The sequence below is a fragment of the Canis lupus genome, chromosome 35 (genome assembly GCF_003254725.2).
Source record: "Canis lupus dingo isolate Sandy chromosome 35, ASM325472v2, whole genome shotgun sequence".
Lineage (NCBI taxonomy): Eukaryota > Metazoa > Chordata > Mammalia > Carnivora > Canidae > Canis > Canis lupus.
Genome location: NC_064277.1, coordinates 5,659,370 through 5,676,674, shown reverse-complemented (window position 1 = coordinate 5,676,674; position 17,305 = coordinate 5,659,370). Strand labels below are relative to the sequence as shown.

Sequence of the window (17,305 nt, the reverse complement as noted above, 5' to 3'; positions counted from 1 at the left end):
ATATAAAAAACGTATTCAACCTTAAAGTAATCAGGTTAAGTGCAAACAAAATGATAGTGAGATACTATTTTAAACCCACCAGACCAGCAAAATAACTTGAGCAAGGTCAAGTGTTAAAGAGGATACAGAGCAACAAGAACTTTCACACAAAGGCCCAAAGCAGTATAAATTGGCCCAACTGCTCTGGGAAACAATCTTGTGATGGCCAAGCTATAGATGTTCGTAAGTATTAACTTGGTAAATCCACTGCCAAATAAAATATACCTTAGAGAAACTCTTACACCTAGACATATAGGATATACAAGAATGTTCAGCAATAGCATTTGTGATCGCCAAAAAGAAAAAACCCAAACTGGAAATAATCCGTTAAATAGATGAATAAACTATTCATCCAATGGATTTTTAGTGAAAAAAAAAAAATGACTAAACTCAAACTCTACATATAACAACATAGATGAACTTCACAATGGTACATGGAAAAGTAAAATCATAAAAGGATGGCATGATTCCATTTGTAAAAATATAAAAACCAGTGGAAGTTAACCTGTTTGTACAATGTACATAATAAATCTATAATGAAAATCAAAGTAATAACACAAAATTCAAAAGAGTGATTGCTCACAGGAGGAAGGGAAAGAGGGAAGATACTAACAAAAAGGGAAAGGGATACATAGGGTGTTCCACTGCATAATATCCTCTACCAAACGAACTGGTGGATAATGGACTAATAGATAAAAATAAAGGACTGGAGTACAGATAGAAAGATATAGACAGAGAAATGGGCAAGGTATAATGATAAATATAAAGTATGTCAATGAAAAAAATTTTAAGAAAAAAGTAACTTTAAAAAAAATTAGAAAGACTTCAGTATGCTTATAGTAAGGAATTAATAGATGAAGAACTCAGTTGGAAGCATCACAGTTTCCAATTCTAAAAACTTACCACAAACCTACAGGATTCAAAACAGTGTGGTATGAGGACAGAAATATAGGATAACAGAATAGAACTGAGAGTTCAGAAATAAACACATACATCTCTGTTCAACTGATTTTTGACAGAGCTCCCAAGAGCTTTCAATGGGGAAGGAATAGTTTCTTCAACAAATGGTGCTGGAACAACTGGATGTCCAGTTGTTCTGCAAAGGAATAAAGTTGGACCTCTACTTCACATCATATACAAAAATTAACACAAAATGGATCAATACCCTAAAGAGAAGAGCCCCAACCACGAAACTCTTAGAAGAAAACATAAGGGTAAATCTCCTTGATCTTAGGTTTGACAATAGAGTCTTAGCTATGATGCCAAAAGCAGGTGCAAAAGAAAAAGAACAGATAAATAGACTTCATTAAAATCTAAAACATTTATGCTTCAAACGATATTATCAAGAAATAAGACAACCTACAGAATTGGAGAAAATATTTACAAATCATATATCTGATAAAGGTCTAGTATCCAGAATATACATATATACATATACAATTCAGCAACAAAAAAGACAATCTAATTTTTAAAATGAGCAAAGAACTTAAGTAGACACTTCTCTAAAAAAGATATACAAACAGTATATGAAAAGATGGTTTAACATTATTGGTCATTAGGGAAGCAAAAATCAAAACTGCAATGAAGTACTGCTTCATACCTACTACGATGCCTATTAAACAAAACAATACAATACCAGGCAAACAGAAAATAACAAGCATTGGCAAGAAAGTAGAAAAATTGAATCCTCATATATTGCTGGTAGGAATGTAAAATGGATTAGCCATTGTGGAAAACAAGTTGGTATTTCCTCAAAAGGTTAAATATAGAATTACTATATGACCCAGCAATTCCATTTCTAGTTATATACTCAAATAAGCTGAAAATAATGACTCAAACAAATGTACATACATGTTCATAGCAGTATTATACACAATAGACCAAAAGTGGAAATAACCCAAATGCCCATCAGTGGATGAATGCATAAAAAACAGTGGTATATATGGACAGAATATTATTCACCCATAAAAAGGACCATAGTACTGATACATGGTACCCTGTGGATATATCTCCAAGACACTGTGCTAAGTAAAAGAAGTCAGACACAAAAAAAATCACGTATTGTATGACTCCATTTATATGAAATCATAATAAATAAATCTAGATACGGAATAATGATTGTGGTTGCCAGGGGTGTAGGTCAGAGAAGGGGGGAGAAACTGCTTAGTAGGTAAGAGGGTTTCCTTTGGAGTAAGGGAAATCCCAGAGAACGAGGCAAAGGCAGTAATTGGCCACACGGTGTATGTAAAATGTCACTGAACTGTTCACTTTAAAATATTAATTTGGTGTTATGTGAATTTCAACTAAATAATTTATTTAAACAAACAAATTTTTAAAAATGAAGGACTAGAAAAGAGTAGCTGGACAACTGAGGACAGTGATGCAGTCGGATTCCCAAGGGGCTATGGGCACAGCAACGCCGCCCAGCCTTGGTCAAGAAGAGGAACTGAGAAAGTGCAGGAAGTCCTGTGATGGACAAGAGGGAAACTGAGTACTTTCACACCCAGAGAAAAAGAAATAAAACAACTGGCATGACATTTTCCCCTCTTACATGCAAAGAGTAAAGACACTGGTAGTATTTAGTGGTGGTAAGTGTGTGGGAACAGAGGTACTTTCAAATACTACAGATGCTTTTGGTTTTTTTTCCCAGTGTGTATCTAGCAATATCATCAGAAACCCTGGAGGGGAAAAAGCCGGTAATTGCAGTTCTACAAACTTAAAACTGGAGAAATACTAAGGCAAGTATACAAGGACACATGTATAAAGACTGTTTATTGTCCACAGCCTATCAATACATAAATGGCCAAAAAGACCCATCCACAGTAGCCATGCAACCATTAACAGTGATGATACAGGTAGATATCTGGCAATACGAAAATATGCTCATGTTCAATTTGTGGTGAAAAGGCATAGTACAAAATAAAATTCAAAGAATAATTCTATTTTTCTGAACTATGTATGATATTTATATATGGATATAGTATATAAATACTATAGAAATACTATACTATTTATAAGTATACTATATACTCATATATACTTATATACTATATATAAGTGTACTATAAATACTATACTATTTATAAGTACAAATAGTTACATATATGCATATTTTTAAAGTTTTACCTAGGTAACAATGGAATTGCTTTCATTTTTTTATACTTTTATTTTCTTAATTTTTTCAGTGATTACAGACTGCTTTCAGTCAGGGGAAAAAAATCTCACCATCTTACTCATTTTGAAAAAGGGATAAAGGACAAAGGCTAAGTAAATATTTGAACAGACAATGCTATTCTGACAGCTTGAAAATATGTCACTGAGAGGAACTACAAAGCAACACGTACACTTGGGGCTGATACATCTTTGTTTGCTCTTCTGAAAGGGCACTAACAGGGCCAGGACTGACCTACAGGATGGGAGGCAAGTGAGGAGGATGAAGGGGAGGCAGGGAGGGAGGGAGAGGACTAAGGAGGGAGGGAGAAGGACTAGGGAGGGAGAGAGGGAGGCAGACAGGGAGGAAGAAGGACTAGGGAGGGAGAGAGAGAGGCAGGGAGGGAGGGAGAAGGGCTAGGGAGGGAGAGAGGGAGGGAGAAGGGCTAGGGAGGGAGAGAGGGAGGGAGAAGGGCTAGGGAGGGAGAGAGGAAAGGAGAGGGATTAAGGAGGGAGAGGGGAAGGAGCCAGAGTTTTCCAGATCTTAGTCTCAGTTGGTTGTTTTTATTTCAAAAATTCACTGCTTAATTTTGATTAATAAAGTCAATGGATTAGGGGCACTGGATAGCTCATTTGGTGACGCTACTGATTCTTGGTTTCACCTTAGGTCATGATCTCAGGTTCCGGAGACATAGCCCTACATCAGGCTCCATGCTCAGCACGGAGTTTGCTTGAGAGTCTTTCCCTTTCCCCGCTCCTTCTGGCCCTCCTTCTCCCCACACCCTCCACTCATGTGCACTATCTCTCTCTCCAATAAATAAACAAATAAAATCTTTTTAAAAAGTAAATAGGGCAGGCCTGGTGGCTCAGTGGTTGAGCATCTCTCTTCGGCTCAGGGGTGTGGTCCCGGGATCCTGGGATTGAGTCCCACATCAGGCTCCCTGCATGGAGCCTGCTTCTCCCTCTGCCTGTGTCTCTGCCCCCTCTCTGTGTTTCTCATGAATAAATAAATAAAATCTTAAAAAAGAAAAAGTAAATAAACTCGATGGATTAAATATACAAGTGGAGCCAATACACCCACACTTTTTTTGGCACCACATGGTTACGTCACACAATTTACCCTTTTACCTGGGGTGTCTTCACAATCCAAACTAGAGTTTGGTCCCATTACAGGTATGAGCTCTCTATGACTCACCTTGATTACAACTTAAATCCCTGAAAAAGTACACACACCCATACACAACTAATAGAGCACTATGAAAAATAAACAAGACAAATTTTGATTCAAAGTCAAAATCTGGGCAGCACGGGTGGCTCAGTGGTTTAGCGCCACCTTCAGCCCAGGGTGTGGTCCTGGAGACAGATCAAGTCCCATGTCAGGGTCCCTGCATGGAGCCTGGTTCTCTTTCTGCCTATGTCTCTGCCTCTCTCTCTGTGTCCCTCATGAATAAATAAATAAAACCTTGAAAGAAAAGAAAGAAAAGAAAGAAGAGAAAGAAAAGAAAGGAAAGAAAGGAAGGAAGGAAGGAAGGAGGGAGGGAGGGAGGGAGGGAGGGGGGGAGGGGGAGGGAGGGAGGGAGGGAGGGAGGGAGGGAGGGAGGGAGGGAGGAAGGAAGGAAGGAAGGAAGGAAGGAAGGAAGGAAGGAAGGAAGGAAGGAAGGAAGGAAGGAAGAAAGAAAGAAAGAAAGAAAGAAAGAAAGAAAGAAAGAAAGAAAGAAAGAAAGAAAGAAAGAAAGAAAGAAGAAAGAAAGAAAGAAAGAAAGAAAGAAAGAAAGAAGAAAAGAAAAGAAAAGAAAGAAGAAAGAAAGAAAGTCAGTCAAAATTTGGAGATATGACCTACACAGGACAAATTTCATGTCTATTTCCACCTTGTTTTTGCCCCAAAGATGGGCCCCAGTTGCAGAGCTGTGCAGCATCAGGGGCAGCTGAGACTCAAAGAGAAACCTGTCCTCCTATTTGCAGGGAAAGAGCTTCTGTGAGCTGGAGTGGAGAGAGCCCAGAAGGGGACGCCCTAATTCTACCCACACAAGCATCAGCCTAGCCCCTGGACTACACAGGCACAGCACAGACTCAAGCCAGCATAGCAAAAGCTAAGAAAATTTAACTCAGATTTGAACCATTCAACAAGTTCCAGACTAACCCCTAAGGTACCCGGGTGCAGAAAGGACACAGATCAGCAGAACTAAGACTTACACTGATATTTGAATCACTGCCCACAGGAAGCAAGTCAGAACTAAGGCTCAAACCTCACAAGGTGACCATCTAATAAAATAAAATATCCACAGTTACCACAGGATTAAAACAGGACAGAGTATACACAATTTGCCATTCATAAGGTGCAGCATACAATCCAGTTACTTGACAAAGAACCAGGAAAATGTGATCTATTCTAAACAGAATTCATTTTTTATGTGACCCAGATGTTGAAACTGTCAGATATTTTAAAGCAATTATTCTAACTATGATTCATGAGTTAAAGAAAAACACAACTGATAGGAATGAAAATAGAGGAATTCTCAGCAGAGAAATAGGAACCAATAAGTAAACTTAAAAAACAATTAAAAGGTTTAAAAATAAAAAATAATAATATTGTAAAATAAAAAATCTACTTGATGCCCAAGGCAGCTGAGTGGAAGTGATATAGGAACACGAACACAGATCAACAGAAATTATCTAGTAAGACAAAAAGCAAAAGCTAGAAAAAAGTTAGCAGAGTCTTTGGATCTCCTGGGATAAAATCAAAATATCTAACACAGGTATAAATTTGAGTTCTAGAAGGGGAGGAGGAAGAGGTTGAGACAGAAAAGTTATCTGAAGAAGAAATGACCAGAAACTTCTCAAAATAAGTGAGAAACATAAATTCATAAACATAACATATTCATAAACATAAATTCATTTAAGCTCAGTGAACCTGAAACATGTGAGTTCCAAGAAAGCCACACTTAGATGCGTCAAAATTATGCTGCTGAAAACCAAAGGTAAAAAAAAAAAAAAAAAAAAAAAATCTTGAAAGTAGCTAAAGAAAGACAATACTTTATATACAGGTGAATACAGATTGAAATAATTCTACGCTTCTCTGCAGAAATTGTAGAGGCAAATGACAGTGGAACACTTTTAAATTATTGAGGAAAAAGATCTGTCAATCCAGAATTCTATTCTCCATAAATATATCCTTTATGATAAGGGGTAAATAAAGACCTTCTCAAATAAAGGAGAACTAAGAAATTCATCACCAACACACACATTCCATAAGACATGCTAAGAGAAGTTTTTCATACCAAAGGGGAAAAATACCAGAAGGAAACATGCATCTTCAGGAATGAAGGAAGAGCAAGAGAAATTGTAAATAGCTAGGTAAATAGAATAGAAAATGATAGTCTCTTAAGTTCTTTAAAATGCGTATGACTTTTTTAAAGCAGAAAGTCTAACACTGACTGGTGAGGTGTCCGATGTATGTAGACATAATACATGTACTATAATGACATGAAAGTGACTGAGAATACAGGGTAAGCTAGAATGCATATTTTAACATAAATAAAACAGACTTCAAGAAAAAGATTAATACCAAAGATAAAGATGATATTTCATAATGATAAAAGGGGCAATTCATGCAGAAGACATGAGTTATAAAAGCATATACATATAATGATACAGCTTCAAAACACATGAAGAAAAACTGATAGGATAAAAGAGCAAATATACAAATCCATAATCAAAGCAGAAAATTTTAACCTTTTTTTCTGGGAAATTGATAGAACACTGAGACCAAAACAAAACAAAACAAAACAAAAAAAATCAGTAAACATAAAAGAGCTGAACACTATTCAATTACATTGATCTATTTGACATTTATAGAACATTCTACTGCTAGGTTTCTTCTCAAAGGAGATGGAAACATATAGGTACACCAAGACTTTTATACAAATATTCACAGCGGCTTTATTTATAAATAGTCAAAACTGGGAACAACCTAAATGTCCATCAGCAAGTGAACAGATAATCATATTGGGGTATATCCATATGATGAAACAATACTCAAAACAAAAAGGAATGAATGATGCATACAACATTGATCAATACACACAACAGATTAATCTCATAATCTCATAATCATTATGCTCAGGGAAAGAGGCTCAATATGCTCAATAAAGAATACATATTGTATGATTCCACTTATATAAAACTCTGGAAAATCCAAACTAACCTATAATGACAGAGGTAGATCAGTGGTTGCCTAACGATAGGGTAGAGGGAAAGACATTACCAAAAAGGCACAAAGTAACTTTGGTTGGTGATGGAAATGTTTATTATACTGATTGTGGTGATGGTTTTATGGGTCTACACATAAGTCAAAAATGGATCAAACTTTGTAGCTTAAATGTTCATAGTTCATTATACTTCAACTATACCCCAATAAAATTGGGGAAAATATTCAACCTACAGACAGTTTTCAAAGCATGGTCTGATCATTTACAACAATTTCTTAGGGTGTTTGTTTAAAATGTACATCTCAGTCCTTATCCCAGACCTACAGAAAAAAGATATTTTAAATAGACTCTCCAGGTGATTACCAGCCACATACTGAGAACGACTGTTTAAGGCCAAGTTCAAATGCCACCTCCTTTCTGACACCTCTACTGATCCAACTGATGGACATTGTTCCCTCTTCATAACTCCAGAGCTCCATCTCACAAATGGCACTTATGTTACCATGCTCTAATTATATAGTCTTATCTTCCATACTACACTCAATGTTTTACAGGGAGATGTTACATCTTATGGTTTTTGTGTCCTCCTCTTTGGCTAGCACAATGCCTTATCCACAAAAGATGCTAAGCAGATGAATGGCAAGTCTGCTTATATTAGGGACACATCTTGGTTGATGCCATCTAAAAGGTCACCAACTTAGATTAATAACACTAATGTCACAAGTGTGCGTATAGACTGGAGAGACTGACTACCAATGACAGTAACAGACTGGAAACAGGTTTTCACTCACATAGGAAAAGAAGCACTAGGTATGCCCCTATACAGAAATACACAACAACTCCTTGCAAACAGGAGCCTAACACATTCTGGGACATACATTTCAAATATCCATATTTCCAGCATTCCATCCTGAATGTAGTAACTAGAACAAGGCCTTGGCAAAATCTTCCCCAATCTCTCCTTCTTCCCCATTTTGCCTGCTGTACCTCTGTTCCAAATACTTAGCACATGGTATTGTAATCGCTTGTTTGTAAGTCTGTGTGCACTATGCTATTCCCAAAGCCAAACCATTGCTTATTTTGCTTTTTTACAGCCTTAGAAGGAATTCAAGAAAAATATGACAGATAAAAAACCAGTAACAACAAAGAAAGATTGTTAAAAGTGGACACTGTTCATGTACATATTTACAAGGTTTTCCCAAAAGAAGAGCCCACTTTTCAATTTTAACAAAAGGTAAGGGAAGAATTCCTTTTTTTAAGTTATTTTCCACTACAGGGCTTTTTCTATTCCCTGGCCTATGTACAATCTTCTAAATTTCATAGGGGCTCAATAAATGGTAAATTCCTTTCTGGCACGATCACGGCCTACAGTCACCCCTGGCGATGGTTTTAGATGTTTGTGCTCCATATATTACCTGAAAAGACATTAGCAGCCTGAGTCAGCCCAACGGGAAATAAGGGTGTAGTATTCAGGGATGTGACTCAGTACTGCCCTCAAAACATCTCAAGGAAAAACCAATCAAATCATCATGACAGCAGTCACCACCCACATTGCAATTACTAAATCTAAGAAGTCTGAAAGCAAAGGTGAATACACTATAAATTAAAGAAGAAAATATAAAGTAAAATTCAATAAGCCATGTGGAAGAGCCTTATCTTATTCCAGGAAAAAGAAACCAAAAAACTATGTCTATGCCAAAGTCAACTTAAAAGTGTAATAAAGTGTTTTCACAGACTATTCATATTAGCAATCTAAAATCACTCTTAATTAAATGCTTTCTATCATAGGAGATACCATACATGATGGCCTGGTAACAAATAAAACAGAACAAAGAAAGCTCTGTTTGCTGTTGTTTGTTTCATTTGGTTTCAAATTCTTCATTCTATGTTAGACATAATCATTGCTTTGAAAGGGATTTCTAGACACTTCAAAATCACACAGTTTACTATCTGGGTAGCATAGCATGGTCCCTTTCTGGGGCTTTGTGAATGGCGTTAACAGCAGTGCCTAACATTGGAGCTTTATTCTCAAGGCTAAAGGAAAGAAAGTCTCCAAAGCTTTCAGTGCAGAAGGGTTGCCTTTTAGAGGAAGGGCCATGTGTGGCAGCAAGTTATCACCATCCCATCCCAGTTTCTTTGGTTTCCAGTTAATTCAGCATTTACTGGCACCTCTATGAGACCGGTAAAGGAGATTTACAACCATCAATTTCAGTATATATTGGAAGTTCTATTTTTTTTTTTAAGTCGGTTTCACACCCAGCATGGAGTCCAACACTGGGCTTGAACTCATGACCCTGAGATCAAGACCTGAGCTGAGAGCAAGAGTCAGACTCATAACTCACTGAGCCAAGCAGGTGCCCCTGGGAGTTCTATTTTACATGGCAGGGGAGGGGAGGGGAGGAGGAGACGAGAGGGAAGGAAATATCAGAGGAGAGATAGTAGGAATGGCAAACAGAACTAGAGGGATGACGTGTGCACAGTCTGCCTTTCTCCAGGCCACGGGAACTCAGAAAACAGAAAATTAGCTGTTCTTACAAATAATGCCTGTGGTTAGTGACTGTCAGGCACACAGTTTAAAATTTAACTCCAGATGTCAAAACACATCCGAGTCTGAGAACACGGAGCAGAACTTTGTCACAATAACTTCAAGTTCAAATAGCAAAGCCCACACAGAATTTCTTTATAAAATCATGTCTTCTCCCTTTTCTTGTCTCCCTCTCTTGCAAGATATTTACATTTTATCTGTACAATTTCCCAACTTACAGCATATTCTACCGCAAGTGTGAACCTAACATATTTGCATCTTAGATGTCCTGGTTTGGTTTGGTATAATTTCTTTTTCTTTCGCTTTGTCATTTCCTTCAAGGATACCTGACATGGCTGATCTAATTGTAGAACAGCAGTCTCATTAATGTGCAATAATGACTTGGAGACCTGTTTTAGATAACTATATTCGGCCAATTACTATCTGAATAAACCTCATAAAGACCCATCAAGGATATTGGAAGAGAGACAAGGAAGCACAATTCCTAGTGACAACTGGCATGTGAGCTGATCATCCCCTAACCGGCTTTCTCAGTTCCCACCCTTGACAACACACAATCCCAGGGGCAAGGGCTCCGGAGAGGGGAGCCTGGGATTCCTTCAAATCTTCTAAGAAACAAAACAAACAAAAAAAACACCACAGAAGTATTTGTGTAGTTTTGTTCCAAAGACTTTATTTATTTATTCATGAGAGACACGAGAGAGAGGGGCAGAGACACAGGCAGAGGGAGAAGCAGGCTCTAAGCAGGGAGCCTGATGTGGGACTCGATCCCAGGACCCTGGGGTCACGCCCTGGGCTGAAAGCAGGTGCTAATCCCCTCACAGAAGTATTTGAAGCTAGCTCCTACTCAAGGAGAGATTAAATCTTACATATTTGCTCCCAATATTTTGTATTTCCTACTAAGATGTGTATACACCTTTTAGGCTGATTTTCCTGTTGTCTCTTACAGTTAATTTTCTTTTTCCTTCCTAAACCACTCAAACTAGAATCATGGATACGAAGATAACTGAGATCAAAGAAGTAATCAAGTTCCAATTAATTAGAAATCATTTCTGGGATAGGCAGGACAGCCTCTGTTTAAATACTTCCTTTTTAAGGAGGACTCTGTTGATAAATGGCTCTAATGACTTGGAAAAAAAAAAAAACCAGCAATTAATTTTAGTCAAGATTTACTATGTACCAGACCCTGTGGTTAAATGAGCATGTTACATGTGTCACCTCGATTAACCTCATAGTGAAACTTTGAGGGATGTTTCATTGCATCCATTTTAACTATGTGAAAACTAAGACTTGGAGAGGTTAAGCCCCTTGCCCAAAGACACAGTTGTCAACTGACAGAAAACCTAAGACAGACACTCGAACCCAAACCTCACAACTTTTATTCACAGCCCCTTAACAATGAGACCTCTCTGTCCCTCTTCTGTAGGTCGGTCATTCAAATATTTGAAAAGCATCCAAGCAGCGTTGGCACTGTGCTAGGCGTCCCTCCCACCCCCCACGCTTTCCTTGGCAGAATGGAGAGGAATGTGTGTGCTGAGTCCAGGCCCTGCAGACAGAGGTTACCTATGGGTAAGAAGGGAAAGCCAGGCCTCCAGTTTTCCAGGCGGGACATCACAAATCTTGCACTTCCTGGCCATCTTATCTCTTCTGTCTCACTCCACCCTTAATATCTAACCACCTGACCTTAGCAGTGGTCTCTCCACATTTCTTAGTCACCAAGAGGGCCCGCTCTTCTCCATTCTGATGCCCGAGGCCCTGTGACGAAGCCTGAACTAGAGCCACTGCCCTCCAAGTCCACAGAGCAAACATCCTACTATAGGAAGGGGGGAGGGGCACAGGGGGACCCACATCAGTTCCCCTCTGCTTACAGCTCACAGAGAGCTCCTGCTCACACCCTCAACCCCACTGACTTCCCAAGGAGGGTTTATACTCTGAAAAAAATATTTTTTAATTACATTCAGATAGTGATTTGAAAAAAAAAGAAAAAACAGCTCTGAGGTTAAGTTTAGAAATACTCATTTTTATTAAGCAATGGTCCTTCAGAGAAGAGCTGTAGAGATCTTTCTCAAGTACCTGCAGATACAGGTAGGATTTAATGAGAGGCCTCATTTTCCCACTTCACCTCAGTCAGGTGGTACCGCCAACACTGAGGGCAGCAAACAACTAAACATTGTAGGTCTGAGTATTTTTATATTTTTTTGTCATATTTTCAGAAAAATCTTGAATTTTGGGCACTGTTATAAATGAAATAAGAACAAAAAAGGATTATACATTGGTCTGGTTCTTAATTTGCAAGACAAACTGCACTCATGTGATTTGCATCAAATGCCTATGGGCAGTTGCAAAGCAACATTATCAAGAAATATAAAATTATAAAGTAGAAGTCCAACACTTAAATGTTAACAAGGAAGATGTCCCCCAAAAAGAAATCTTTGCAAAATTAAATGTGAGAAATTAAGTTCTTCCAGAGTTAAGTGTCAGGGATAAGTCTGCAGGGCAACAGGAGAGAAAGATGATGAGGCTGCCCCTGTAGGGGTATGTAAATACACAGAAAAATGAGTATGGAAATGAACTTCAAGGAAAAGAAAGTCTTTTATAAGAAAGCCTATAAATAAAATGTTGGATTCCTTTTTACCTGAATTTACCAGTTGCTGTTCCATCACTCCACAGCCAAGAACTTCTAGCCATTCTCCATGGAAGTTAATCTCCATCTCGTAGGAAGGATGAGTAAAAGGAAAGTAGCAATCTACCCATCTAATGTCCAGTCCTGCAAAGATACCAAAGAAAAAGAGACCGTGTTAAAAGACACTCTATCCTTCCTTAGATCAAGCCTGCCCTTTGGCTAATGACAACACTTAGGACATTCTGAGTAAAATAAATAGTAAACAAACTCATTTGCAACATGTTAGGGGGAGGCAATAAATCTTAAAACTTGTGAAAAACTGGGCATGTCTTTTCCAATATGAAAAACACTTTGTGCAGCTCCAGGACCCTCTAAAACCAAATCAATCACTTGTCAAATCCCTGCAAACACCTGGCAGAGGGAAAAAATTAGGTCAAGATCATGGGAAAGCAAGTGATTCTGCTAGTTCTATAAGTGAAAATGGTATCTTTTCAGAGTTAAAGAAAAAAGAGTTTTACTATATATCCCGCAAACTTACTTATCAACAATATGACAGTTTAGGATAAGCTAATCAACTGTTGTTTCTATAAGTATGTATATTAATTTTTTAATTAGATTTAGAAGAACGAATAAAACTTAAATAAGATCTATCAGATAAATGTAAGCAAAACGTCCTGAAAGTCAAAACATTTTGTTCTACAGAGGAATGACAAATATTCATACACCTGAAAAAACAAACTAGTACAGCCTAAATGCTAGAATGAATTTCTCAACAAGCAATCATGAACATGGCACTCATAAACAATGATGTTATTAACTAACAAAGGGAAAAAGTAATGAAGTAAAAACAACGCCTGCAAAAAGCAGAAGTCATTACAAACAGGAAAACCAGATGAGAAGGTTACCTGGTAGCTAGATGCCCACGGTGAGAAACACAGGAAAGTGGGCAGCTAACAAATTATCTACAGGCTCCTGCCCGTGCTCCCTTCGCTTTGTGTAACGATGTTTCTCTTCTTCTTTAAGCGACACTTCTGATTCCATTTCTCCATGGTAACATTACCTCCTATGAATTGAAAACACTGCCTTTTCTCACCCAAGACTATCTGCATTTTATTTTTTTTATTTTTTATTTTTTTTTTTGACTATCTGCATTTTAAACCTTGTCGGAATCAGAATGTGAAATGAAATAAAAAAATAATAATAACAATTTTTTTCCATTTATTGAGGACTTACTCTGCCTCTGTCAGCACACTTCACAGGTAGGGAAAAAAATGATTAGAAAGGTCAAGTGTCTTGCCCAAAAGGCATACAGCTAGCAAAAGACTAGGCCAAACCCAGGTCAGCCCAACTCCAAAACTGCTTTTCTTAAAAATTAAAATGTAATTCCTACCCATCAAAAGAAGCTATTCCAAGAATCAAAGAGCACATGGGAACAGAATTATGAAACACGAGAACCTCCCTTATGCCCCAGATGACAAAGGACAAGGTAGGCTTTTCTTTCATTGCCTTTATTTTCCTACTTACCTGCTGTCTATAGCAAGTGACAGCTGATTTCTATTACACCAGTAATACAATATTTCCCTTTTGTTATACATATGCTATAACAAACACTACACTGCACATATATACATCCACAACCTGATAAACATTGACAACGTGTATACATCCATGAAACCAACACTATGATCAATACAATAAATATATGCATCACCCCCAGAAGTTTCCTAGTGTCCTTTTGTAACCCTACCCATTTGCCTGTTGCCCCATCTCTTCTCCTCACCCCTCACACTCTTTGGCACCTGCAGATCGCCTTTCCATCCCTACAAAGGAGTCTGCATTCCCTAGAATTTTATAATAATAGAATCACAGAGCATGTACTTTTTTTTCTTTTGGCGCGGCTTCTTTCACTCCAGCAGAATGATTTTAAGTTTCAACCATGTTGCACATAATAGTTCCTTCCTTTGTTTTCTTTTTAAGATTCTATTTATTTATTTGAGAAAGAAAGAGAGCACATGCTCAAGAGAGAGCATGAGTGGGGAGGGGTGAGGAAGACACAGGGGGAAGCAGGCTCCCTGCTGAGCAGGGAGCTCCACACTGGGCTTGACCCCAGGACCTCAGGATCATGACCTGAGCCAAAGGCAGATGCTTAACTGACTGAGCCACCTAGGCACTCCTACTTCCATCCTTCTTATTAATGAATAGATTTCGCCAAGGTTTTCTAACTGGGGAAAAAAAGCTGATCCTGTTGCAGGCCACTGGAGAAGTGTCTTCAGATCCCCTGAGTCCTTCTGACTTTTCTATATGGAAGCTCCTATGTGCAGAGCAGGTGCTTATCTGCCACTATGTTCTGAGAAGAAAGTAACGTACACCTGTGTGTTTGCCCATCTTTGGGGCCAACAATCCCCTACCAGATTTTTTATTACAAAGCTACAGAGGCAGTCCTGCTGGCAAACGGAAATGTGTGAAGCACTGGGATATATAACTGAGTGCAGACGGACAGGCAGATAAACAATTTTTATCATTCCGTTTTGTAACTCCTGGCAGATAAGCACAAATCACCTAGGGAAAACAATTTAGAAAAACCAATTTTGTTTACATGGCTTGGATCAAATTCTACCAAAAGCAAGATGAGTACTCAGGGCTAACACAATGATTTCCATCATCACATAATTAAACATCACCTGGAACAGAGTTCTGTGAGGTCTACACAAATTAATTTTTCTTGCATATCCTTATTTTATTCCTTTGGACAAGCTAAATACATAGAATTTAGGGTTTTTTAAAGATTTTCTTGATTTATTTGAAAGAGAGAGATAGCGAGAGAGCACACAAGCAGGGAGAAAAGGGAGGAGCGGGGCTCAATCCCAGGACCCTGAGATCATGACCTGAGGTGAAGGCAGATATTTAACTGATTGAGCCCCCTAGACACTCCACATAGAATTTAGTTTATATAGCTTTATACCTCACATCTGTAGAAACTTAAGTCCCCCCTTAGTCACTAGTCAGAGCAAAAGAATATTTCAGATATTACTAAGCCCTGAAAATAACCACGAGTGTTAATTAAAGTTATTCTATTACCAGTTTTTACGAAGCCTAAACTAAATCCCTACTGCATAAGGTCAGTGGGAAGTGAAGCCTGCACAAAGACAGGATTCTCTCTCCACATTCATCTGAGTTGCTGGTGCTGACTGTGTCAACCTAGCACAAGAACTGCCCTGGAAAGTGATGTAAGGATATCACCCTTCTCTGGAAACCTTTTACTGAAGGGTTTAGCACTTCTCAAAGTAGAAAAAATTATAACCTTGGATTAAAATGTTTTTAATAGTGAATGAATTCTTCAGATAAAATGTCCACATGTTGGTTGCATCAACCCTTGCTCTTTTGTGTTTTAAGACACTGGTCACCCTGGCCCTGGGTTTCTTCTTGCTCACGTCTGTCAGGAGGCAAGAAAGTAATCACTCCACCCTGAAAACTCCACCCGCAGAGTGAGAAAATGCAGGGAAGTTAACCAAAGTACTTATGAATATATGAAGATGATTAGTATTACTCATCTGTGGAGCAGAACCCACTGATGATAATATCACAGAAACTAAGAAAACACAGATCGCCAACGCGACTGTAACATTTTTAAACCTCTTCACCTCCTTAGATCATTTGTTAAAAGTTTCCTTTTCAAATCTATATGACCTTGCAAAGAATGCCAAATCCATACACAATTTACCTTCATTGTTCTTCTTTAAAGAACTTCAGTGCTTCCTTCACAGCAACAGGCAAAAGTCAAAATCTAAGAAACCCCAGTTTTGAGAAGCCTATAACTCTACTTAATATACAAATAGTCTTTATTTCAAAGTAAAGTCTATTAGTTTATGTGTAATTTTTGCCAAAATATCGTATTTTCTATAACTACTAACAATTTAAATTCCAGTTACATTGACACATTAACAGTATTTTTTTAATCACTGGTAGTGTAATCATTTATTGAATACTTTTATGTTATACTCAAAATATGCTTTTTTTCTCCCCATAACCTCAAAATTACAGTAAGTATTAATATATTGAGTTGAAAATCATCATCAATCATCATACAGCTTGTATTAAAAGATGTGATTCTGGGGATCTCTGGGTGGCTCAGCGATTTGGCGCCTGCCTTCGGCCCAGGGCGTGATCCTGGAGTCCGGGGATCAAGTCCCATGTCGGGCTCCTTGCAAGGAGCCTGCCTTCTGCCTGTGTCTCTGCCTCTCTCTCTCTCTCTCTCTCTCTCTCTCACTCATGAATAAGCGAATAAAATCTTTAAAAGAAAAAAATAAAAAGAAAAAAAAAAAGATGTGATTCTGAATAGCCAGCTAAAATCTTTACTAAGTTTGACTTATTTCACATGCCAAGTATCAGGAGTCAGTTAAAAAAAAAAAATCCACTAAAAGCTATGTATTTTGTGTTACATATGTTATTTTAAGAGTCTATTTATTTATTCATGAGAGACACAGAGAGAGGGGCAGAGAGACATAGGAGAGGGAGAAGCAGGCTCCCTGCAAGTAGCCTGATGTGGAACTCAATCCCAGGACCCTGGAATCACGATCTGAGTCAAAGGCAGACACTGAGCCACCCAGGCATCCCATGCTACATATTAATAGAGGAAAATTTATTGAAAACATGTCCAAATCATATGGATTCATTATGTATTAGGCCAATCTCTTATTGGGATGATAGAGAGAAATTAAGCACACAGGTGTTATATATCTA

The 17,305-nt window shown here is 38.1% G+C and overlaps 1 protein-coding gene across 3 annotated transcripts in view; it reads right to left on the bottom strand.

The window, feature by feature from the left end:
• Positions 1-17,305, bottom strand: part of FARS2 (phenylalanyl-tRNA synthetase 2, mitochondrial) — a 375,390-nt gene that overhangs the window by 300,390 nt on the left and 57,695 nt on the right. For 2 of the 3 annotated variants that reach the window (XM_035710517.2, XM_049106001.1), the window contains exon 3: positions 12,578-12,709. The exons of the other annotated variant lie outside the window; for it this stretch is intronic. In XM_035710517.2, the coding sequence (XP_035566410.1) occupies positions 12,578-12,709 (132 nt within the window). The remainder of the gene's footprint in view (positions 1-12,577; positions 12,710-17,305) is intronic. 3 annotated transcript variants of the gene reach the window in all.